Below are 19,848 nucleotides of genomic sequence, written 5' to 3'. Positions count from 1 at the left end.
TACTTTCAATTTCTCAAACAGTAGAAACCCTCCTGAAACAGATTACAGGATAAGCTCTCAGGAGGCATTTCAAAATGACTTATTAAATATACCACCTCACCAAAGAAATTACAATTCTTTAAAATAGAGGTCATTTGAAAACAAAACATGATATATCACAGTTTTAAAAGAACATCCCGGAAAAACAGGACTCTGCAGATACATTTCTCTCCCCTTATTCCCACATTTTCCTAGAAACAAGGACATATTTTAAATAAATAAATAAGAATTAAAACATAGATGGGGAAGGCAGTGGGGGAGGGGCAGTGATAAAAAGCAGCTTCAATCTTCCCCACATAAAGCTTTCCTGACCCTGGAAATTGCCAAGATCCTCAGCCTGGAAGAGTCCCTCCCACTCTCCCCCAAACACACACACCCCACATACTGCCTTCAACTTGCCGCCTACTCACCCATTCCAGGGAGGGAGTGTTTCTGGGGAAACACATCCAAGTAACTTCAATAAACGTGCACTAACCATCTATCAAGTATTAATAAGTCTTGTCCTTCATTCATAAATACAAACCATCCAAAGATCAGAAGATAATATAGGAAAGGCAAGTGCACAAAGGAGAAGCAAGAAGACAGGTCCACTAACCCCCTAAAAACATAAATAATTCAGAGAAAAGAGGAGGATGGCCTTAAAAAAAAATTCTCAATATTGTTAAATGCCATTCAAGAAGTAGCAAAAGAACCTGAAAATATATGTGTGTGTATGTGTAACTGAATTGGTTTGCTGTACACCTGAAAGTAACATTGTAAATCAACTACCCTTCAATAAAAAATAAAATTAAAAAAAAAGGCAAATGTCAATCACATACAAGCTGTCACAGATAAGAAACAAGCAGAGAACCAGAAAGAGTTCTTAAAAATTAAAGCTGAGTTTCCAAATTAAAAAAAAAAAAAAGCAACAGGCAAGCAGAATTATAAAAGGAAAAGCTAAAGACCAAGTCATAGATCTGGAAAGAAAAAGGGAAACAGAAAACATTACGGAATGCAGACAGACATGTTATACATTCAGGAAGCTCAAAGAGATGCTGGAAGGGAACAAAATGATAGAAGATACTTTCCCTGAGCTATAAAAAGTTAGATTGAAAGGGGCCAACGGGTGCCAAGCGAGAAGAATGAATGAGAACCCACACCTAGACACATCCCTGGGAAATTTCAGAACTGTAAGGACAGAAAATCAGAAGGGAAGATATGGGAGACTGGCATCAGACTTCTCATCAGTAACAAGGGGAGGCTGGAACACAGAGTTCTGAGGAACAAGGTTTTACAGTGCATTTCGTAAACCTCTGAGACCATGGCTTGTCAGACACACCAGAAAAAGCCACCTGCCATTAACTGGTGACACGTCCCTGATCGTGATGCACATCCCAATGTCAGAGAAGGCAAAGGTGGGGGGAAAGTGCAACTTAGGATGGAAGAAACACAATGTCTGTATGCAGACCAGTCTCCATCAATCAAAGGATAAAGTAAAGACATTTTCAAAAACTCCTTAAGTCTACTAGGCGTATCTCCTCCATGAAAAACTTACTTAAGTAGGTATTTAGCAGAGCAAGAGATAAATCTAGACAGGCCTGAGCCACAGGAGTCACAAGAACTAAAAGAAGCATAATATGCATGTGCTGTGGCCACAGTCTAAGTAAAAGTCTAGAGATTCTAAGAAGGACGCATGTGTACATACATACACAAACACACATATATAATAAGGCATATGTCTGTTTCATTGATCTAGGATGCTTAAAGTGTATCACACTTAAAGGGCAAAATTTTAAGAGCATCTGGTGATTCTCTTTTATGGGTCCAGCAAGGCCACTAGTTCTAGAAAGTGTAACATTTACATCATCACTCCACCTTGTGAATGCCATTTACTGGTTTTCAATGTTTAGAATCAATCTATAGATGAAGCACAGAAAACTGAGAGTTAAGGAACAGAATGTAAATGACACAAAGAACTTGACAAAATTCAACAACTAGGGCTGACTTGTTGCACTTGATCTTATACAGCAGTCAGTCAATAGATGCTGTCCCCAGCTGACAGACTGGAAAATAGAGATACATTTTTTAAATTGGGGGCTGTGGCTGGTTCTGAGGAGTGGGCTTAATTTTTGTTATCCCCTGCTCTGTCTGATTTTTTTTTTTCTTTTTTAACGTGTGCATTCATGGAAAAAAAAAATTCACCCCTACTGCCCAAAGGTGGACCTGGCCAAGTTCCTACAACGTGGCAGACACTCTCTCAATAAGAGTTGTCTCATTCTAGCTTTCAAGAAAAGTAAACAACTCTTCCGAAGATTGGGGGGGGGGGTCTCACTTCTGTCTTCATGTACTAAGAAAAGATAAACTGATTTGCATCTAATGTCACAGAACCAGTTTTGCCCCCTCGAAAAAGTTCATTCCCTGGAAGCTGTACCTGAGAGGTCCTTAGAACACGCAGCCAGCTTTTCCAAGTGACTGTTGATTTTCTCGATGGCTTTGAAGTTCTTGTTCCTCTTCAGGACATCCACAGGGGACCGGGACTGTCGATCCAGCAGGGTGGGGTCTGCCCCAAAGTGCAGGAGCATCTGCACATCTTCCGTCTGTCCTAGAGTGGGCCAGAGCGAGAAGGGGGTGTTGACACGGTTCCTGCCGTAAGGAGACGTCCTCACGAGTGCACTTGCTCCCGTTCCCGGCCCCAGCGGCCCCGGGCCAGGGGACCAATGTCCTTCTGCTTACAGAACCTGAAAATCCAGCCGACTTCCCAGAGCAAGGAGTCCTGTGTCGAGTGGGAAAGACAATAGCTTTTAAGAGGTTCAGTAGTGCGTTTCTCTCTACCTTTCTCCCCTCTCCTTGGCAACAAGCAAGGAGAGGGGGAATCTGGTTACTAGGCAACAGTTACAGCTGTAAGGATGACAGCAAGCTGTGACTTCAACTTCTTTATTCTCTAGAGAGCAAACAGAATACACATCCAGAAAAAAAAATTTTTAAAAAGCCTATCTGGGGACGAGAGAAGAAAGTGACTACTGCTTCTGCATCAGGGTCTTCTTGTCACTGTTTCCACCCTCGCAGCCCCACCCTCTGGCTGCCAGCTCCGTTTGCTGCTTTGACATATCTATTTGCCAAGCATCGGGGTATCTCTGTGATCACAGATGCAACAGCTTTCAGAATGTAACAGGTTATCCCTGGAGGCACGGAGAGTCAAATGCATCAATGCCCAATTCCCAACTCCCATAACCGTGCCTCCCCAAAATTCACCGCCTTGACAAAGCATCTCTTCTCCAGGCATCGTCCTGTTCATGGTGTTCTCTTTTCCTACCTCCCCAGTCACGGCTGCTTTTTTCCCATTTTATGAAAATAAGACAAGATAAACAAGGCATACTCCCTACCCATCAAGCATCTCCCTGTGGTAGGCAGAATTCTCAGGTAGACCCTGACATTCCCAACCCCTGGTGGACACACATATCTTCTCCTGGCTATTCATTTAACATTCATCTAAACACTGCTGTGATGAGACACTGCAAAGGTAGTTAAGGTCCCAAAGCAGCTGACCTCAAGAAAGGGAGGCTATCCTGGCCTGATCACATGAACCCTAAAAGTCAAAGGTCTAGAGGTCAGAGATGGAAGAGGGCAGAAATCCAAAGCATGAGAGGGATTTGAGGCACAAGAATCTCTCCACTGTTAGCTGTGAATACAGAGGGGGCCACCTGACAAAGAATGTGTGGCATGTAGAAGCTGACAGCAGCCTCTGGCTAAGAGCCAGCAAAAAAACGGGGACCTCGGTCCTACAACCACAAGAAACTGGATTCTGCCACAATCATGTGAGCTTGAAGGAAGGCTCAGAGGTCCAGATGAGAACGCAGGCCCAGCCAATACCTTGACTTCAGTCTCCAGTGACCCTGAAACTCAGTCACATCATACCAGACTACTGACCTACAGAGCAGTGATCTAATAAATGAGTGTCATCTTAGGTCACTATATTTATGGTGATTCGTTACACAGCACAGAGAACTAATGTAATTACCAAAGTGTGCTGCCCCAAAAGATGTGAAAACACATTCCCAACACAAATGTTCATAACAGCATTACTCACAATAGCCGAAAAGTGGAAACAAGACAAACTTACTTCGGCTAATGAGCTGATAAACAAAATGTGGCAGACACACGCACAAGGGAATATTATTTGGTAATGAAAAGGGATGCAGTACTGATTCAAACCACAGGGATGAACCTTGAAAACATGATGCTCAGTGAAAGAAGCCAGACACAAAAGACCACGTATCGTATGGTTCCATTTATACAAAATGTCTAGAATACACAAGTCCACAGAGACACAAAGGGGATTAGTGGTGGCTTGGGGCTGGAAAGGAAGGGGAATGGGGGAGTGACTTCTGAACAGATAAGGAGTTTCTTTTGAGGGTGATGAAAATTTCCAAAATTGATTGTGACAATGTTTGCGTAACTCTGTGAATAAGCTAAAAAGCAGTGAAGTGTGCACTTTAAACAGGTGAATCATACAGCATCTGAATAAAGCTCAAAAGAATCCAGAGGAACCCTTTCTCTGATCCCTGCAGACGTGGATTCCTGGGACCCAGTCCAGTGCGGGTGACATCAGAGAAACAAAGCCCAGGGCTCCTCCTGGGACTTGCTGAAGAGAGGAAACTGCAATTTCCCAGGAGGCCCCAACAGACCACAGGCCCCTGACCGGTGGCCTTCAGGCTGTGGCTAGTCCACAGGCCTGGTTACTTTTAAGCCAACATTTTATAATCACAAATTTTCATATTTGTTAAAAATCCAGCCTTCTGACGTCACTTGTCAGCCGAAGATGGCAGCTGTGTCTGGTCCCCATGATCACGCCAGGCTGCAGCCACGCCAGGCACAAGCCCCCACCGCTCCCTATAACCTCCCTTCTGCTGGCGCTGAGAGTCCATCACCACGTACCATCACAGCAACCCTAAATTTTTTTAATAGAAAAAACATGCTTTTCTCTATCCAAAAAAGAAAACAAAGACTGAGAGGTATGAGGGGCTCCAGGGAAATGAGAGGCATCAGAAGGCTGTGTGGGAGCAGGTGCGGTCTTCCCATTTCACAGGTTAACAAGGTACGTCTGCAGCAAAAGCAGCAGCTTTCCCTGCCCAGGCCAGCCGCGCTCTTTCAGGTGGGCTGCCTGGCCCTGGCAGGCAAGAGAGGATGCAATTCCTGTGTTAGCTTCTGAGCAGTCCGAGGACCTTGTCTGTTGTCTGGTACATGATTTACTGCTGATCACCAGCCTGGATTTGGTGTAGGTGTGATGCCAGCAGAAGCACACACACACACAGTGTGATGAGGGAGGAAGCAAATGCAGCCAGAAGCCCACATCCTTGAGACACTCAACCCCACAGAAGCCACTTAAAGCTGAGGGCTTTGACCTCACGTCCTTTCTGCGTGTTTAAACCAAGGCAAAATCCAGCCGTCTGAGACTGTCGTAGGATGGACCGGGTAAAGCGATCAGCTGTGCGGGTTCCCTCGCACCTGATGTCGCCCCACCCACAGCCCAGCCTCTGCCTAGTATGGCCACTTACGCTTGATGAGGTACCCGGGGGAGTGGGCGGCAACGACGTGCAGGACCGTGCAGCCATCCGCATCCTTCTGGTTGATACGACCCTTCCACTCGGGCTTGTAGTCCATCAACCACCGGAAAAGATGGTTTTCCCCTGGAGGGAATTCAAATGAGTCACTGATGTTACTTTCAACACACAGGAAAGCAGCAAAGCACATCACTGTGTACCACCCTGAGGGAACCAAATGGGGCATCCCACGCACGCAGCCACTGACCACACACAGGTGCGGGGACATAGCGTCTGTGAGTCGAAAGGACGTTACAGCAAGTTACTCATACTCAACTTCAGGCAGCTTCTCTAGAAGCAGAGGGATTCTGGTACGTGTGGTTTACTGGGAGAAGGAGAGTGACGGGGGCAGGGCAGGAGAAGGAGGCAAAGAGAGATGTGGTCTCAGCTGAGTCAACGTCAGCCTGACTCCACTGGGAGCTCTGGAGCAGGGACTGCTCCACAGCATTGACCCACCTTGAAGCAGGGGTCGACTTTTTGTACCCCCGTCAAGAACTACAGGGAGCTTCTGGGGAGGGAGGTGAGTTTGAGGGGAAACCTTGCTGGGAGGTGGTACCTGTTGGCAAAGAGCAGCTCTCTGGCAAAGGGGGCAGCAGGTGGGGATGGGGACACTGGTTCTAAAGAGGACCTGGGTGAGGCACCAACGGTGCTCCATCAGTACTCATTACATGACTGCATTACTATCAACAGGACATGTATTTAAGTTCTTCTCCCAGACTCCTTCCTTGTGGGTCCTGGGATGAAGGGAAGCCACACACTTCTGCCAACCGTGGACACCACTTGTCACCACCTCAGAGTCTTCCTCCCATAAATGAATCAGGAATAAACTCGAAGACTTGATCTTATCAATACCTGTCTATAACCACAGGAGCAAACTTAAAAAGCAGACACAGTGAGGGATCATGATGGTCATACTCAGAGGTACACCCAATTTGAAACTGGGAGGACTGGATTAGATTGCTTTCCATCAGACTTTATGGTGAACCGTTTCATCCACCAATCCCTGTGTGAGAGTAAAATCTCTTATGGATTCTCCAACATACGAAATGGGTAATAACAGGGGAAATTTGGCTGAAGCAGAGATGGGAGCCGAGGTCTTCAAGCCCCTGGCCACCCCCTCTCCCATCCTGAGGAGATAGATGCTACAGCCTAGAAGAGGAAGACTGTGTAGACAAGTTCTCGTGGCCCCTTCTAAGATGGTCTGGGTTAGGCCAACAATGATGCCACATGTGCTTGGAAAAGAAAAACAGGCTTCTAGCTAAAGTGTAAATGTGGGTATTGTATGTGTGTATGTTTTAAGGATGAAATAAAAATATTTTAAAATTTAAACCCTATAGCCAAGTGGTAAAGACTGATATAAATAATACATCACATATTATAATTATATATTATATATATTAGTGTATTTAGGTTCCTGCTTCTCACAGCCTTGGGCCAGGTGGCTGAGTTGCTGGCTACCTGCATTTGATACCCATCAACAGTTTCCTCCAGCTGTTCAGCACTGGGGGTAATTCTGCCCTCCTCCCAGGAGATATTTGACAACGTCTGAAGACAACTGGGAGATGCAACAATCATCTATATATCATATCATATATGTGTGTGTGTGTGTATGTATGTATATATATATATATGAGTCCTTTAAAGGAACAACAAGCAAACTGTATCAGTGACAGCCAGTGTTTCCCTTGGGATTCCCCCACCCCCACCCACAGTAGTTGGTCCTCTGGTCTAGAGAGAAAATGAACTCAGGAAAAGACCACAGCTGCCTTTGCCAGCGAGAGGAAACTCCACAGCACTCCTGAGAGCTCTGCCCAGCCAAGGCTATCTGTCCCAAGTCCCTCCTTGGGTCCCAGGGCTCTGCTCTACTGCCAGGATCTGCCTGGGAACACAGAATCCTTTCAATTTGGGCCTCCCGTAGTTGTGAGGTTGCAGGAGAAATAAAAATGATGCTGCTTTCCTGCTGCCTTCATTCATTTGAAGAACTAAATCACTGACCATTCAAATCACCAAATAGTCCACATTCAAGTGGCCACATTCTGGTTTCACTTGAGCTAAGCAGTCTCCGAGGTCTGAGCTGGAGGGCATCGGGCCGGCGAAACACTCACGTGCTTGGATGCAGAGCCGCATGAGGGCGTGGAGAGGGTACGGTCCTATGGTCTCGACACTTGCCCCAATGGAGATGAGCCACTGGACTAATCTGGGCACCTGCTCCATTTTCTCATAAAGTCCAATGAAGACATATTTCTAGGAGCAAAACAAAACGAAACAAAACAAAACCACAGGACGAATCATAGACAGTTACCGCATCAATATGAAACTTCAAGCTCCTTCCCCATAAAGTTTGGGTACTTTTTTTTCCTTCCAGTTTTATTGAGATATAACCAACATGCAGCACCATCTAAGTGTAAGGTGTCCAGCATAGTGATCTGACTTTCATACATTGTGAACTGATTATCACAAGTTTAGTGAACATCCATCATCTCATGTAGATACAAAATAAAAGAAACAGAAAAAAGAAAATGATTTTGTGATGAGAACTCTGAGGATTTACTCTCTTAATGACTTTCATATGCAATGTTACATACAGCCATGTTAACTACATTTACCATGTTGTACATGACATCCCTAGTACTTATTTATCTTATAACAGCAAGTTTGTACCTTTTGACTGCCTTCATCCAATTCCCCTGCCCTTGTCCCCACCTATAAAGTTATTCAGAATCAGCAAAACCCTGATTCGCTGTGGCCCAAGCCTGAGATTACCAGAAATAACAAATCTCCAGCGAGGCAGCTGAAGAGGACTGTCCCAAGTACAAGCTGGAAGTGGCCTGACTCGAAACCGTCTGTGTTGAGAAGCCACCTTACCTCAAAGAGACTTCTTAGCGATAACTCTGGGACGTGGATGTTTCTCGGGAGTCGGTCTTTTCTCGCCAATAAAAGTAGAAATGACTGAAGAGAGAGGAGAAACAGAAAAAGCTGAAACAGGACAGTTCTCCACATAGGTTACTAGAACAAAAGTAATCTTAAGCTTTAAAACACACAAACGAAAAACAAAACAAGACAACCTCTAGCCCTGTCTCTTTTCTTAAGCTACCTACCAAGCTCTTTGGCCTGAGCCGTGATAATCAAAGTGTCTCTGTCTAGTCAACTTCCTGTTCTTGGGGAGAGCGAAGCTCTCTCCATATTTCCTCAAAGCCTGCTGAGGACAGCGGCAGCTGGCAGTGGGCAGCCCTGGGAGTACAGTGGCAGAAGGGATGAAAACATAATTTCCTGCAAAGTTCTTAAAGCTTAGCAAGCAGAAGAACCAAATCTTTTACAAATAGCTCATCCCAAGTAATTCTTCAGCACGTTAGTGCTTCATAAGCCCCACGTATTTGGAGCCCATGAGACCCTACTGAGTGGGTTGCTGGGGCCATTCCTGTCACAGTCAGTTGACTGGGCAATTCTCTTCCCAACTCTAAGTCTTACAGTTGAATTAGAAGCTTGACATTGGCCATTGAAATTAAAAGCACTTATACCATGGAAATTAGCAAATGCCACAAAACAGGACTTCAGAGAGCCTGCTGCTAAACCACTGACCCTAAACTGAATCCCAGAGAGGTTAAGCAACTTTCCCCAGGTCACACAGCGCACCTTGAGAGGCCCCGATTGAGATCATCCAGGGATGACAGCTGGACTAGGAGTTCTGGGCTTGGTATGGCCATGACTGAAGACCTGGTCTCAGAATCGTTTCCCTCATGCATGCTCTTGCCAGGAGCCGTGGGACCACAAGAACTAATCCTGTGGCCACATCTTGTTTCTGGTTTCTTTCAGTTTGACACCTACTCTTAACTGCTCACCCTGAACAGGCCCCACTTTCCAGACTCAATCTCAGGGCTCTGACAGTCCTGATGGCTGGCCTGGCTTTTGTAAGACTCATCTGTCTCCAGTATTTGAAAATGACCTGGGCCTCGCTGCTAGCAGGATATGAGACCACCACCTTGGCTGGATTCCCGGCTCTTCCTTGTCTGGCTGGGTGACAGCATATTAGGAGCTATCTGGCCCCATTCTCTCCTTCCCCACCTAGGCTACGGGGCTCCATTCATCCACATTCATCCCACATGGGGAAGAGGGGACATAAAAGGTTCTTTCCTGGGTGCTGTAAACGGAACTACTTTCCTGCTAATGAGGCCTAGAGCCTCCTACCCACAGATCTACCCTAACACTTGGAATCACAGAATTTCAGAACTTTTTTAATAGAACTGGAAAAACCTCTTCTTTGTTCACCCATTTTATCTGAAAAGAAAAGATCCCAGATCTCTAGTTAACAGGGCCCTGAATGTCTGCTTCCTGGTTCCTGTAGAGTCCAGCCCATTTTCCTCACCCTTGCTGCTGCCTTCTCAAGACTGTAACAGAGGAGTGAGCTTCAGGGAGCCCGTGGCTGGACTTCAGGGGGTTCCCATGAGCTCCTTAAAGCTCTACCCGTCACTGTGTGTATCTGCAAAGGGAGTCTCACCGATTTCATCAGATTCTTAACAGCATCCATGACTTTTTCAAAAATGTAAGCATCCTGTATTCTAATGTCATTCAGCTTCCTGAGTCCAGAGTCCCCTATAGGCTGCCCTTGCCTTTTGGACTGCTCAGCTTTAACAAGCCTGCAGCACCTTTCTAACCAAACTCCCAGCCTTGGCCAGCCCATTCTCAACAGTGTGTATAGGCCACCATCAATGACACCCACTAGTCACTGGGCACCGAGCATATACGTGCCAGGTGCGATAAAACCCCTTTGGCTCAGTGTCTGCACACTGTAAGCCCTCAGTGAACAGTCACTAGATAGATGTCCCTTAAAGTCATACAGAAACCCCCCGAGCAGCACAGGCAGGTCATCAGGGCCCCCTGCCAGCAAACACCGTATAAAGAGGATTATAAAGACGAACTTTTCCTCAGCCTTTGGGCTTTGCATTTCTTTCTTTCTAACATTTTTTAATTGAGTTATAGTCATTTTATAATGTTGTGGGGCTTCACGTTTCTTTGATGACAGTGGAGACACAGAGCAAGCAGTGAGGTTGCCACCGAGTGTTTTTCCTAGCTTAAAAAAAAATGGAAACTGGGGAACTAACACATCTCAGTGACTTTCCATCTTTAATGATGTTAAAAAGTTATTTTGAGAGGAGGGTTATATCTCAGTGCTGGAGTGCATACTTAGCATGCATGAGGTCCTGGGCTCAATCCCCAGTACCTCTATTAGGGAAAAAAAAGTTACCTTGGCATCAAGATAAGTAAGTACTAAATTATAATCCCCCAGTGCCAGCAGAAAGAAATCATTTAGTCAAGAATGTCCTTCCCCCTCTCCTTTTACTTACATGCAATAATCCTTTCTTTGCCAACTTTTCTATTACCGATTGCCACACTTCAGTTGAGAATCCAGTAGTGAAAATATGATCAAAGCAGGGCGAGAAACTTTGCAAAACAATGGGGTCATCTGAAAGAAAGTTCCAGAGTTTAGAAATTTTACTTGGGCAGAGTCTAGAACATTTAGGAAAAGGTCCTCCTGTTAGGACCGCACATAGAGAAAAACGGTAAACTTAAGACATCAGAAAGAAAGGCATTTTCGAAGTGTAAAGTCCTATATCATTGAAGTGGCAATCATCTTTTTTTTTTAACCTTTTTTTTGAGTTATAGTCATTTTACAATGTTGTGTCAAATTATAGGCAATCATCTTAAGTCTGGGTGAAAATCAGTCCCCTAAGAGTTGGGCAGGAAAACACGAACTAACATTCACTCGGCTTCTGAGCCCAGTGATGTGTACTTATATTACTCCCTCAAAAGAACCAATATGGTAGTGCCTTTCTCCATTTACGGAGGAGGAAATGGAAGCCTAGGGGAAGGTACCAAACTCACTTCCTCTAAGACAGATGTGACAAATATTTTCACTCAGTAGATATGAAACTACGACGAGTGAGGTCAGGCTTCATGGCTTATCGTGTATCTAGTTCATGACCAAAACCAAGCCCGGCGGAACCCAGGTCTACCAGCTCTTTGGGTCAATCCACATTCTTACCAACCTAGTGGCCCTTCAACCTTTCGTATCTCGTGATCCTCCAGACTTATGGATGAGAACATCCAGGGGGATGGGTCAGGTGCTAGAATAACATGGCACCTCTTCTAGGTTGTCAATTTCCAAAAAAAAATCAGTGGGGAAGATATAGCTCAATTGACAAAATGCATGCTTAGCTTGCACAAGGTTCTGGGTTCAATCCCCAGTACCTCCATTAAGTAAGTAAGTAAGTAAGTAAATAAATAAATAAATAAATAAATAAATAAACCTAATTACTTCCCCTCCTCAAAAAAATTTTTTTTAATTTTCCAAAAATCAGTAAATACCAAAACAAAAATATATTGTCTCAAAAGGATACCAAAGTTCCATAAATATATTTTTCAAAATTTAGAAACTGGACCATGGGCATCTATGTATCCTTCAAACAGGCGCACTTTGGTAGAAAAGTCTGGGATGCATTGCCCCAAGAAGTCCCGCTAACTGGCCCCACTCAGGATCCAGACTTCTTAGAGGGGCAGTCACCACGAGGAGGCTGTCTGGAATTCCAATACCTCTGGCTTGGCTTCTGATAGAACAGTGACTTTTATTAATTCCTAAAATATTTTTTCTCTCTTTTTTTAAGTGAAGTATAGTTGATTTACAAGGCTGTGTTAGTTTCAGGTGTACATGTACAAGCACAGTGACTCAGCCACATATATATATATTCTTTTTCAGATTCTTTTGCATTATAGCTTCAAGATACTAAATACAGTTCCTTGTGTTATACAGTAGGTTCTCGTTTATCTATTTGATATATAGTAGTGTGTATCTGTTAATCACAAACTTCTAACTTACCCCGTATCTGCACCTTTCTCCTTTGGTATCAAGTCAGTTTATTTTCCATGTAGAAGAGTGACAGAGTTGGGGAGGGCATAGCTCAGTGGAAGAGTGTGTGCTCTGCATGCACAAGGTCCTGGGTTCAATCCCCAGTACCTCCATTACAAAAAAAAACAATTTAAAGGACATATTGGGACAATGAGGAAGTGTAGGGGATGGGTCAAGCCATTCAGATTCAGAGGAAAGGGAAGCGGGCTTTAGTCACTGTTCACCAAAGGCTGACTGGAGAGTTGTGACCCATTAGCACCTGTCTGCACACCTTCTACCTCTCTGTTGGGGGACACGGCTGAGTCCACCTCTAACCTCTTCCCCACGCACTGCCTGACGCTGCTCTTACCCCTACTCTGTGCCAAACTTGCCAATCTATAGGATCCCATTCACAGACCACACAAGTTGCTTTCCCACAGTCACCAGGAGAACAGCTGTATCGATTGTCAGCCCTAGTTTCCCCACTTCTGAAAGCTGAGACCACTTTCCAGCCATTATAACCTGTGCCGTTTTTCACATTCTAACATCTCTAGAATCAGCACACGTGTTGTGATCAATGTTCTCTCAGTGGCAGGATACAAATTAGCAGCCCATCTTAAACCAGCACAATCTGAAATTTGATCAAACACAGTATTTGAAAACAATGGCCTGGCCATTGGCTGAACTTCGGACTGCACTGATAACCAGGGAATGAGCCCCTTTGCTCCGGCAGGGAGCGTATGTTTCATGGTTTTCTGTTTCTGCCTACTCCAGGCCACCGACAAAGCCACCTCGCAGGCCAGGTCTTCAGACTAATAATCCAATGAGCAATGCAAAAGCCCCACCCCTACCACCACCCCTCCTAGACTGGGTGCATGGCGGGGGGTGGGGGGATGGGAGTGGGGGGGAGCCCTGACTCCAGCGCCCCCAGTCAGCTTCCCCAGAACCTTCCGTCGGCCCATTCAGGTTATTTTCATAGCAAACAGGAATACTTTCTCGACATATTGGAAGAATACAAGCAAAAACATCAGAGGGAAGTGCACAAATCACATAAAACACATAATACACATGCAGGGAAATCTCTACGGATAGCAACCCAGAAAACTTAAGAAGTCCCTAGCAAAACTGGAAAGTTGCAACAGCCTTGAGGGATTTGTGCAAAAAGACCCAGTTGTTTTTAAAAAGGCCTGAGCCACCAAAGCTTCCCAAATGCTTTCTAATGTAAAAACCAGTTTCATTCAAACAAAAGTAAGCCACAAACACCCTGTAATTATCTCCCCAGAAGCCTCAGTCTCCAGGAGCCATTCAAATAAAAATCACATGGACTTTTAAAAGAAAGAGGGCCCGCCTCCCCACCCCACCCACCCCCCTTCACCGCCCCCCACCCCGCCCCGCTCCTGACTTACTGCCCATGGTGGTAAAGAATCCCACCAGGAAATCAGCAACCTGGGTCTGGTCCAGGCTGCGTTGCACGAGTCTCAGGCCGTCAAAAAACATGCGAGCAGCTTCGTAAGGCTGGAGCAAACGCAGCAAAGAATAACCAGCTCGGTAATATCCCTGGAACGAAGGAAAAAAAAAAGGCAACACCATATACACCCATTTCTTCTCAAGACTCACAGCACGATGGAGAAAGGCTGGAGGAGGCGCACTTCTGGGCAAATACAGATGTCTAACAAGCTCTGGTTACAGGTTTTCCTGTATTGTATTCTGTGCCACACTTTTCTTGTTATTTTTCAACTGGCAAGAAAACAATCACTTTCCAATCCATGACATATGCTAACTAAAAATTGGCACCTGCCACCTGCCTCTACAAGGATGGGTCACGTTGGCACTTGCCATCTAACTCTGCTTGGACTAAACTGTGAGCTGCTGCAGCCACTGACCTCCAACACACGCTGAAAGGAGTTCAGGATGGAGGTCAGGAATGAGGCGCTCTGTGCTCTGGGAAAGCTGGCTGAACAGAATTTCCCATCTCTCTGCCTTTCTCAGATCCAAAATTTTTTAACAACTTTGTTGTGGTATGATTCCTATACAATAAACTATACATATTTCAGATGTATAGTTTGATGAATTTTTATCGATGTATACACCCATGAAACCACCACCACAATCAAGATAGCTAACATTGCCATCGTTCCCCAAGAGGTACAAATTTTGAGCTTCCAATTTATCCCTTCCCACCCCCTTTAGCCCCTGGAAACCATAAGTTTATTCTCTGTGTCTGTAAGTCTGTTCCTCAGATTCAAGTTTTATCTTTCGTTTTGGAGGAAGATGAAGAGGACCAGAATACACCACCCCCAAATGTGACACTTTGGTAAAAAGATTATTTTGAGCTGAAGGCATCTGAGATTCAATGGATGCAGAAATAAGTCTTCCTGGAGCTTCCGTTCTCTGACTAAAAAGCAGAAACTCCAAGAAATGAGGACTGCCATAAATCTCCTCTCCCGGGGAACCCTCATGCCACAAAAAAGACAGAGTGATGCCAAGATGGATTAGGGCAAGCCAACCTTCCTGAGACAGCCCTCATTTTCCATTCATTTCCCCCATATATTTAAATTCCCTCAGTTCACAGCCCCTAAAAATCTAAAAACCCTTCCCTCAGTCTTGTCTCTTCTCTGCAATTTATTCTCTTTGTTAAAAAACTTCTCTGAGGTCTTCACTTCTTGTCTAGGAAGGCCTGAGTCACATAATAATATCAAATAAAATTTGTATGCTTTCCTTCTGTTAATTTGTCTCTTGTCAGCTTAGTTTGCAGGGCCTCAGGCACTGAACAAAAGAGTATAGAGGAAAGTTTGTCTTTCTTCCCTACAGAGGACACTTGGGGGAGGGCTGGGCCGAGCAAGAGATGGAGAGGGAGACACCCAGGAGTTCCAGGTAAGAATGCAGAGGGGTCCTATGCTGTGTGTCAGCAGCTGCTACAGGTCGGAACACTCAAAGAGGAAACCGGGAGCATCATCCAGGACCCTCTGGGTCCCCTGGCCACAGCCATACCCTCCACCTGAGGGATGTGGGCAAACACCAAACACTCCCCACTCTATCCCAGATGGAGAATGGAGACAATCCTAAAATGTCTTTGGGGAGAATTCCTCAGGAATGCAGTCCCATTTTCAAAACTATTCAATAATTTCTAGTGTATCCATCCTCCAATAGACGAGGTTTAATGTTAAATATACAGTGCCCTCCCTTCAGGTCAAACCTCCCCTACTTTCCACTGTGTTCTGTTTCTAGCAGTCATCCATGAACCACAGACCACGCAGATATAATACACACTCTTATTTACTGAGTGTCAACAACTTCATGCCTCCTTATTCCCTGAAGCAACTCTAAGACACTAGGATTCTCTCATTTTTACAGTTGGGGAAATGAAGTCTTATAGAGAGAAAACTCACTCATCCAAGTGCTTGAAATCAGCACACGGCAGGGCATGGGGGAGAAAGGGCTGTGCTATTCCTATTTCATCATGGATGCAGCGTCTCTATAAATTGTCTGTCTGTACCATGAATTTGACATTCCGCTGCCTCAGTTGGCTCAAGAAATGCAATTTAAATGAAGGCCTCAGATATTTCGGGTATGTTTTTCCTCTCCCCGCTTGAATCACTCAAGGACTGGGCTGCTGTCTTACACACCCTCTGTCTGCCTTAGGGCATCAAGAAGGCGCCTTGCAGAGCTGCCACTCAGAGCATCCTGGCTGAAAAGATGATCAAATGACTACCTATTGACCTTTGTTAACCACCTTAAAGGGGCTTGCTGGCCTCTCAAACTTCCCAGATCCCTCCAGAAGGGCTGATTTCTGCTGTAAGGAATGCTTTTTGAAGAACTCCACACAGCTTGCATTTGGAATAAAGCTTTGCTGAAATGAAACTTGCAAACAGCAAAGAACAGGAACAGACGGTTAATTCTGGTGCAACTACATCAGAATAAAATGAGCTCCACTGGGGTCTCCACCAGACTCCAGCCGCCAAAATGCCCCGCTCTGCTCACCCCTGCAAATGCCTTTCAAGATTTGGCCACCATTTTTCTTACTCTTCTCCAGATTCTGCTCACAGGCTCTGTGCGCATCAGTCTCAGGTGCAAAGAGAGTTGAATGAGAAGCACTCCTGGCATTTCCTTTTCAAAAAGAAGGAAGGGAAGGAGGCAGAAGAGGAAGGAGGCAGCTGCCCCGGTGCCCCACTGTCTCCATACCTTCACGTAGGTTGGATCCCACTGGAGACATTCCTTGGCAGCCTCGTATGCGTCGTTCCACTTCCCAAGGCTGTAAAATGCGTTGGATTTGTGGCACAGCAGCACAGCCAAGTCCCTGGGGGGAACCCTGTGAGGTAGGACAAATGGGTGGTTGGTAAACAGTTCTATCTTTCTGCAAATACAGAACACCATCCCTGAAGGCCACCACTCTGGTGCCAGCTGCTGCCACCACGATGGGGTTTCAGCAGGAAATGTCCCATTTATGCCTATCACATCTGACCCTTGTAGCCTAGAAAGACTGAGGCGTCTGCAACATCCCGATCTCCCTTCCTCACTCCCGCCTTTTAATGACAGATGTTCTCAACACCTTGGGTCCACCTCCTACGACCTCCACCGGTCTTTTTATTCTTTAGAGACCATCAGTGAACATGCTGCAGAAAACATGACTGGTCCTAAGGATGGAGAGGACGGGAGTTCCCACCGAGCCTGAGCAAAGTGCAGACTCCGTGTGAGCCACCCCACATGCACGCTTGGGCTGACTGGAGGCAGAGCTTATCAGAATGGGACCACACTGTCCCACGGACCCCAGTGAGAGATGCAGGATGAGCACTGCTCTATTAGACAGATAGGGCCACCCGACCGTGGGCCAGGACCCAGGGCCAGCAAGCAAACAGAGGCTCACACACTATATGGCTAATTTACTGTCCGATATGGTAGTCACTGGCCATGCGTAGTAATTTAAATTTAAATCAATTAAAATAAAGTAACATTTAAAATTCCTCAGTTCCTGAATGGAGCACCTGTCAAGGACTCAATAGCCACATTCTCTCTTATAGAACAGGTTCATTGTCTCAGAAAGTCCTATTGGACAGCACTAGTCTTAAGTATTTGAAGGCCATGCATCAAGTTTAGAAATGTAAATAAAAATGTTCTCTCCTTCTACTTTATAAGAACTGAAAGGCAAGCTTCAAGTTTGGAACTGCAGGCACTGCGTCAGGGCAGGGTGAGCCGGGCCTGTGCCCCTGCCCTCTCCCTCTTCTCTTTCCATCTCAGCCTTCATCCTGCACTGCAGGAGGAAAAATTCCAAGCTCTGTCCATGCCCCTGACCTTGGCCAGCCCTCTGAAGAATAGGCTGTGGGGAAGAGGCCCGTGCAGGCCCTAGGAGCAGGGTCCAGGGGCAGAAATTCCTGGGTCCGTGCAACAGTAGTGCAGACCAAAGGGAACGCAAGGACTCTGGGTGGGTAAAGCCCCTAGCCCCAGACCCTGCCTGTGGGGAGGGTACAGCTGGGGGAAAGCCAAAGCGGGCCTCGAAAGCAGGGCAGGGCAGGGCCCCTCTTGTCTGGGTCTAGGGGTCATACAGCTGCAAGATTAGTGCTGAAACACAAATATACCACAGGGAAACACAAAATATACCACAATATGTCAACAGAGCCCAGGTGCTAATGAATTCAAGACACACAAGATGCAAAAGCAAGGCTTACATTTCTTTAAAAAAAAAAAAACTTTAATTGTAAAAATAATACAAATAGAAAACATAGGTGATACAAATACCCACAAAAATAAAGTAAAATTCCCCTCTACTGCGTCCCCACCCACAGTGCTGTGTATCGGGCTCCTCTCACTGCCCACCCCTCCCTCGAGGTGAAGGAGGAGGACCCAGAAGCACAGGAGGAGCAGTGAGGCCGTCAGCGGGTGGCTGACAAGGGAGCTATGACCTCAGTGTGGAGCTGAGGATACCCTGGCCAGTGCAGCCGTCCCCAGCAGAAATGAAGTGTTGGCTGCAACCAGGGGCTCCTAGGGCCTCATGCTCCAGAGATTTATCCTCAGGCTAATGGGAGCTGCCATCTCCCCAGGAAGTTACACCCCTCTTATGGACTGTGTCCTGCTCCAAAATTCATATTTGAAGCCCTGGCCCCCAGTGTGATAATATTTGGAGATGGGGGCCTTTGGGGAGGTGATTAGGTGTACATAAGTCATGAGAAGTGGCCTTCACAGTAGGATTAGGGCTCTTATAAGAAGAGACACCAGAGAGTTTCCATTCTCTCCCCCTCCCCCCGCACCGGGTGAGGATGCAGTCTGCAAACTAGGAAGAGGGCACTTACCAGGAACTGAATTGACTGGCACCTGGACCTCGAACTTCCCAGCCTCTAGAATTGTGAGAGTAAATTCCTGTTGTTTATTCCACCCAGTCAATGGTATTTTGTTACTGCAGCCCGAGCTGACTAATCCAGCCCAGCTCCCGCGGACAACCCCTGGGGACCAGACAGCCTACAACTGATGACTGACTGACATGGAAATCAAAAGGTCAGTTCAGCCTCCTTGTCCTCAAGTGAGACCAGCTCTGCTGTACGATGCAGGCTCCAGAGCTCCCCAGGGATCAGGATGAGGCTGACTTCAGCTGGGATACCACCCTTGCTTAGAGCCTTCCGGCCCCACCCAGCCCCATCCGGCTTTCCTCAGTCCCCTTCTCCTGAGAGCACTTGCTCTGGGAACCACATGCACCCAAATCCCTGTGTCAGCTGGAGTGGCAGGAAGGCCCAGGGAATGGTGTCAGGAAGGTCCCATGAAAAGTAATATTTGAGGGTGCAGGCAGATGTCCCATTAGCAATCAGGCAGCTGGGAAGCGGGGGAGCTGAGATTTGAGCACTCCCAGTGTGGGGTCAGTCTGTGGTCACAACCACTACATGACACTACCTTTTTAAGGAAGGTCACTGTTTTCCCCTGAATGAGGAGCTCTAGGCCCAGCTCTGACACAGCTGTGATCTGAACCAGGTAGGGCAGAAGGACAAAACTATGGGCCCAGGCCAATGACAGCCAATTCAAGTCCCCCTGGAGTAGAGACACCAAGGTGACAGGAGGGAGGTGATAGGAGCCATGTTTCATGAATTTAACCCAGTGCCATTTCTCAGCACAAGTTTAGGCTGCGTGCACCCTACCAGTGCCCACCTCTGCTTCCTCTACTACAGGTGTCCCCGAAGGATGATCTGGGAATCTCTGAGGGTCCCCAAGACCATTTCAGGTGGTCCAAAAGGTCAGAATATCTTCACAACTGTAGTTGGCTGAATAATGCTCCCCCCAATAATGTTTCCTTTTAGGGGCCTTTGGAGATGTGATCAGCTCAAGGATCTTGAGAGGAGGAGATCATCCTGGATTTTGATACAGTCACAA

At 46.2% G+C, this 19,848-nt stretch overlaps 1 protein-coding gene and 1 non-coding gene across 2 annotated transcripts in view; one reads left to right on the top strand and one right to left on the bottom strand.

Moving 5' to 3' along the window:
• TRANK1 (tetratricopeptide repeat and ankyrin repeat containing 1) overlaps positions 1-19,848 on the bottom strand; it is a 76,697-nt gene that overhangs the window by 37,342 nt on the left and 19,507 nt on the right. Inside the window, 8 exon segments of the mRNA XM_064496751.1 lie at positions 2,450-2,620; positions 5,574-5,705; positions 7,724-7,862; positions 8,484-8,567; positions 10,961-11,079; positions 13,905-14,055; positions 16,681-16,807; positions 18,783-18,827. Coding sequence (XP_064352821.1) covers positions 2,450-2,620; positions 5,574-5,705; positions 7,724-7,862; positions 8,484-8,567; positions 10,961-11,079; positions 13,905-14,055; positions 16,681-16,807; positions 18,783-18,827 — 968 coding nt within the window.
• Positions 12,560-12,632, top strand: TRNAA-UGC (transfer RNA alanine (anticodon UGC)). The gene has a single exon. It is a non-coding gene; the product is annotated as a tRNA-Ala (tRNA).

This window comes from Camelus dromedarius, chromosome 17 (assembly GCF_036321535.1).
Source record: "Camelus dromedarius isolate mCamDro1 chromosome 17, mCamDro1.pat, whole genome shotgun sequence".
Taxonomy (NCBI): domain Eukaryota; kingdom Metazoa; phylum Chordata; class Mammalia; order Artiodactyla; family Camelidae; genus Camelus; species Camelus dromedarius.
Note: the sequence above shows the minus strand (reverse complement) of the source record. Positions and strands in the feature narration are given on the sequence as shown.